Source organism: Lineus longissimus, chromosome 3, assembly GCF_910592395.1.
Source record: "Lineus longissimus chromosome 3, tnLinLong1.2, whole genome shotgun sequence".
Taxonomy (NCBI): domain Eukaryota; kingdom Metazoa; phylum Nemertea; class Pilidiophora; order Heteronemertea; family Lineidae; genus Lineus; species Lineus longissimus.
Window position 1 is genome coordinate 22,285,630 of NC_088310.1, and position 6,021 is coordinate 22,291,650.

General features: G+C 40.9%; 1 protein-coding gene across 1 annotated transcript; it reads right to left on the reverse strand.

The window, feature by feature from the left end:
- Window positions 1-339: 339 nt before the first annotated feature.
- Window positions 340-2,607, reverse strand: LOC135484240 (protein dpy-30 homolog). Its single transcript, XM_064765533.1, has 4 exons — window positions 2,582-2,607; window positions 2,042-2,151; window positions 1,576-1,727; window positions 340-1,176 (listed from the first exon to the last, which is right to left on the reverse strand). Exons 1-4 carry the CDS (start codon window positions 2,589-2,591, stop codon window positions 1,110-1,112), a joined length of 339 nt encoding a protein of 112 aa, XP_064621603.1. The 5' UTR covers window positions 2,592-2,607; the 3' UTR covers window positions 340-1,109.
- Between the last annotated feature and the right edge of the window lie 3,414 nt (window positions 2,608-6,021).

The following is a 6,021-nucleotide window of genomic DNA, read 5'->3' on the forward strand; positions in this document are numbered from 1 at the left end:
TTTTGCTTTTGAGCCAAACAAGGTTACATATAATGCCACATTTTCGTCCGGTCAACAAAATGTTGGTTCGAAAACCAGAAGACAAAGTTGAGATTATGATTTAGCCATTTGTGTACAAAAATGTACAACTTATTGAAGCCAGAAGACAGAGCACAGATTGTGGCCTCAAATCTGAAGGACATGTGAAAATCTCGCTCGGAAGTCATGGAGGTGCAATCATCGGGTTGTTCCAAGAGGTGAATTAGGACAACTCCACACCTAAGAAGAGCTTGGATAGGACTCGGTAATACATCGTAACAGGCTACTCGAGGGAGTCAAAAAGCAAGCAAGAACTATGAATAGTTTGAAATATTTTATTCATACATAAATACAATAAATGTAGGCACTAGTTGTATGTTTGCGGTAAAAAAGGTGTCTACAATTTTTACAATTCATTTTTAAGTATCTTGTCTGGAGCTGAACAGACATTTGGTTTTGGAAGAAAATGATGTGGAGAAAAGTGAAAAGTGAATGCTTTGAGTTGGCACACTGGTCCTACATACACTGTCAAGACATAGCCCAAAGACCATTTGCAGGAGTGTTATGGTCAAACCTGCCATTGTTTGTTTACCTCATATACCTAGACAAGTCTATTTCTAATATCCTGTTGGTCGCATTGTGTACAGAGGACCAGTGTGTTCAGTTTCTCTTCTCATGTCACATTGATGCAACAAAAAAGGCCCAGCCTGCTGAAAAAACTATTTGCTGTTATGTATATTACTGGTACTAAAGAAAATGAATACTTTGAATGTCCTCACTCTCATCATCTAAGCTGGGCTCTCACAAGAAGTGTTCACCAAAATTAATTTTAAATTAAAATTCATCAATTCACATTACTTCAATTTCATGAAATTGATAGTGGTCATTTCAATTGCTGTACTTCATCTTAAAATGTGTCATACATACTCTCAGTCCAATTTGAAAGAGTAAATTTCCATGACTTTCATTGACTGTGTGTGCCAAGAGATCAGTGAAATAATAGCTCACATTGTTACAGAGTAGTCTATTGAAATAAAGAATTGTCTCTTAACATCTTGTTTTAGGACTTGCAGATGTGTTTCTTCCAATGGTTATTGATCGTACTGTTTCTTGTTCTTGAGAAGAAATGCTGCCAAAAATTCAATCGGATTTGGGGGTCTGAAAAGAAAGTGAAGATACGTTTTATCACCTGTGTTCTTGTGCAGCCATCTACGTACATGTATACAGGAAGTAAAACCTTTTTAACTACTTGTACAAATCAAAGCCCCCGAATCAAAGTCAGAATTCTGCTTCCTACTTGAATGCAACTGGCCTTGGCATTTGCACAAGAACAAAACATAAGTTCATGAATACAGAAGCAGGAATAATCTTTTAAGATAGGTACTCTCTGTGCACTAAATTATCATGCTAAGTAAATGTACACCAATTGAAGTCCTAGTAGGCGAACTTATTCGAAATCTAGGTGTGCCTTCTCCAACCATTGCCCAGACTTTAAATGACAGCAATGGGCAACCTTTATAAATACTGGATTTTTCCAATTGACAAAAAGCTCTTTACCTTTCCTTTGCCAGCACCGACATGCCTTGCAATAAGACAGGCACAACTGTTTGGTCTAAATAAGCCCTGGTGGGCAATGACTGCAGATCAACTTTTGGCCGACGACCCTGGGAATCGAGGCCAAGGGCATCTTTCTCAGCTGCAATTATTTTCTGGAAACAGACATGATGATAAGATTAACACTAACAGTCTTTCATCAAAATCTGTAACATAAACGTCTTAAAACCTACATTAAAAGTACTTTTACTGCCGACTCGTGTCTTACGCCTAAGCCCATTCGCAGGCATGACCATAACTAGCCCAACCAGAAGTTAAGAAATTAAAAAAAGCAGTCACACGCAAAGTTCAACAAACTTGTCAAAGGAGCAAAAGCTGTTGCACTGACTGTGACATTCTGACAAGGTAGCAGACTCGACACGTTAACACTATGCACTACAGTACAGTTACAATCTGTCTATATCATCACCTGTATATTTTCTGTCACACCTTGCTCCACATGTGGATTTTCCAGGCCTGGGGTCACAGCTGGAACCTGGTCATTATCAGGAGCAGGAGTAGGATTAGCTTGAGATTGGTCTGGAAAAAGAGAAGTCACAAGAAAATTATAGGCCTAGGTACAAATATAAATACTGAAATAGGACAGAAATTTGACAAGTTCATGCTGATGCCTGAAGCCTGCAGCCTGTCTTAGTTTTTGCTCCCCAACACGTTGGCCAAGAATTATTTTCCCTTGCACAATAAGGACAATAGAATTCTATATCCATTGTGTGGGGGAAAATAATTTTGGGCCACCCTGTAGTCCTGTAGGAGTCTGGCCTTAATGTTGTTAGGCCTGGATCGAGTAAATGTTGACTATGGATTTGAACTATGTCGATACTTCAACAACATTTTAGAGTAAAATTATGGACAACTCGGATGTATTTGAAACACAAACTTATGTATCATCGAGCTCGAAATCAGTTAAAAATGGATAAAAATAGAAGCTTTTTTGCGCTTTTTTGCATACCGTCCGCCATGATTATTTTGTTGTCAGGCAAGTTGTATTTTTAGTGGTACTCGGTCCTTTCGCTCCCTGACCTTTTCGCCCCCAGTTGTTTCGCTCCCTGGGACTTTTTGTTAGGATTGAGAAAGTACTCGGGTACAATATTAATGAATTAAGATTTATTGAAATTCATAGTTGTCACGAGTGAGGTCAGGGTATAGGCTCTTATCTATCTTGTGGCCCAGTGGCATTCAATTTTGACAAATTTCTAATGGGCTTTTAAGAATTTGTGATCTGGGCAGGTCACTGATTGTCTGGGTCATTGATTGGTCATCGAGTGTGTGACTTTGTGCACTAAGTCTGCACTTGTCCATCGATATATATTGCCTCCGTTACCACCGCCCATAATAGACGCGCGAATAAATGAGATAGAAAAGTGCCTTGTTAAGATTACTTGATGACCAATCAACTGGTATCTGCCCATTTCGCCAGCCTCTTCGATATTCACTCACAGGCAGGATAGGCTACACGGCCCCATGTCGGACTCGTAAAGATACGGATTTATATACCGTGGCCCTATGCTGTAGGCCTACTTCTGCTGGGGAGGAACATGTTCTTCAGAAATGACTATTGATAATGAGACAGTACCGGTGTAACAGTAACAAATGCCCCCCTGGAAAAAGTGTCCGGCCCTATTGTATTCTGCAATATGGTTCTATAGAGACCCTGGCCGTCAATAGCTCAGAGATTGAAGCGCATAATAGAATCCTTTGTTTCCCGGGCATTCTATCCTAGGACATTTTAAACTTCTACACCGGCCTGGCCCCTTCTCACTGTAAGTGAACAGCGTTGAGGATCGACGCCTATTTTAATACTCAAGGCAAATCAGGTCTTTTGTCTTCCTGGATGAGATAATACTGGTATTCCACTTGCGGGCAACTAGTCAGCTTTATAATGTTACCTCGATGTTGATGGTCGGCCTTTTACTCAGAGCGCAGGTATGAGAAGTATTCTGCATTGACAGACGGTTACAAAGTACGACCTTAAAAAGCAGAGAATAACAAGTACAGAGCACTGTCACAATCAACAGGGCTGTCAGCTTTGACAAGTACTTAAGGTACCGGTACAGCATTTATTCATTTTCCTCATACTTTTTCGGACTGCTGGCCAGTCTCTGGTTGGCCAAGGGCAAGATTGGGACATTTCATTAGCTTCGGCATTCTGACGAGTGCTGCAGTGGAACGTGGTCGCAAACACCGATGTTATTCAGAGCGTAGATTGTGACCACCACCAATGAATTCAAGTATATTATAAGTAGTGGACATTTTCATGACCAACATCACAATATAGCGTATCGTGACTACACTCCCTTAACTTATCCATGGGGTAACCCATTAGATGACAGATCAGTGCTAGCTCGGGGGTGATGGTTTATTGGGAGGGGGGGACCCATCTTGGAGACAGATCAGTGCTTGCTCTGGGCGATGGTGACCTGATGGAACAATTCATCTTGAAGACAAACTTCAGTGCTAGCTTTGGGCGATGGTGTATCAGGGGAATACCCTATCTTGAAGACAGATCAGTGCCAGCTCTGGGCGGTGGCGTATTGGGGGAACCATCCATTGGAGACTGATAAGTTCGAGTGCTCTGTTGGGCGCCAGTCTAATTGGAAGACAATATCCATCTTTTAGACAGGTCAGATCGAGAGCTATTGACATGGTGGTACCCGATATTTCAACCACACAGCAACAATATGGGTACTATTTCAATTGCATATGTCGTTACCTATCCTCAAAGACATGGTTTATTATCAATAACACTACCGCAGCTTAAACTGTGTACCGTGAAAAAAATGATCATGATACATGGGCCATTACCACAAACACAAATGTCCTACGGATTCAAATAAAGTCGGCAAGTAGGATCAGACATCTGGAACCAGTCAACACTCAATAGAACATGGTTGGTCGAATTCTCCGTCTCATCCTAGAATTGCGCTATTGTGAAATTTAGATCAGACACAACAACTCGACCCTGGTACAGAGAAGACAGTTATAATGTATGTCCTCGATCTTCAGATTGAGTCTTGTGTGTTTGAAAGATTCTTGTATTTATTGGCAACTCTGTCTTCCACCTTCCCTACATTATGGTGTTATAGCCTGACTATCATTGTGACAATTTGGTTACAACCTAGCCTACCTTAGGGTGAGACACCTCGACGTGACCACAGAGAAGACAGTTCACAGCCTTCCTGCCACAGAGACAATGTTGACACCTGGCCTGTCTGAAAGTAGACATCCCGACCAGGCCAAACAAACGACAGTTCACAACCTAGCTGTCACAGATACATGTAACCTGCCCAAGCTAAGGTAAGCAATTTGACCCAGATAATGAGGTAAGAAGAGAAGCGAGAAGCGAACAGCGAACATTAACCCCTGATTGGATTTCATCAGCATGGCTGTAGATGTAACCATCAATAATTAGACAAGACTGATTTAACATGTCTTCACTCCATCCTTAAAGGATGGATGCTCTCTTCCACGTTTTTATTCCTTCTGTATCGACACGAGCTTGCAATTAATATCTCGATCATTTATCAGCGATTTACAAAAAATGTTTGAATTCATATCGAGCCATTATCTGATATATTTCTTGTATGTCTGAACTCCACCAGTGGCAAGGATGTCCTCGCTAGAAGACAATATCACATCATTTGCTATGGCTGCCTGGCCACCACTTGAGACAATACTGAGAATTTCCTCTTGGGAAGACAATGTCACATCATTTTCTATGGGTATATCTGACCTCCACTGGAGACAATTCTAGAGTGTCCTCTTTGGAAGACACTGTTAAATCATTTTCTGTGGCTTTAGGACTTCCACTTGTGACAATACTATGAATGTGCTCTTTTGAAGACAATGTCACATCATTTTCTATGGCTATATATATCTAGCCTCCACTAGAGACAATACTAAGGGTGTCCTCTATAGGGCTATATCTGAACTCCGGCATCAAGTGTGTTAAAAGACCGGTGGTGTTTAACCTTTAATAAAACTTCGGTAACGTTAGAAATTTAATGTAGTTCAATCATCGTGCCCATTTAACTAATGTATATTACATTTCAACTTTGCCCGCTCCATGGGTATATGCTAGTACTAAGAATGTCCTGTACTGGGAAGACACCTCACATCTTTTTTTGGCCTCCACACAGGATAGCAGCTCACCGGGTCTCTGATATCTCAATCCACATTTTCGCCCCACCCAGAACCAGTTTAATCCTGAAATGAGACCGTACCATAAACTTTTGTTGAGGGGTGACAGTTGTTACATTTCCACGGTGAAATCGGTTCTTGACAGATATCCGTTGGCATGAATAACAGAAGGCTTGGTAATTTAAAAAGAAGGAAATTTATGAGACTTTTCATTACCCTGCAGTTGAGAAAAACATAAAATTCGAGTTTTGT

Bases quoted from the DNA above. Each gene is read 5' to 3' on its own strand.
- LOC135484240 (XM_064765533.1), bottom strand. The intron at 1,728-2,041 runs GTGATGATATAG...GTCTGTTTCCAG, and splicing joins GTGTGACAGAAAATATACAG to AAAATAATTGCAGCTGAGAA. The intron at 1,177-1,575 runs GTAAAGAGCTTT...CTTTCTTTTCAG, and splicing joins TCGGTGCTGGCAAAGGAAAG to ACCCCCAAATCCGATTGAAT.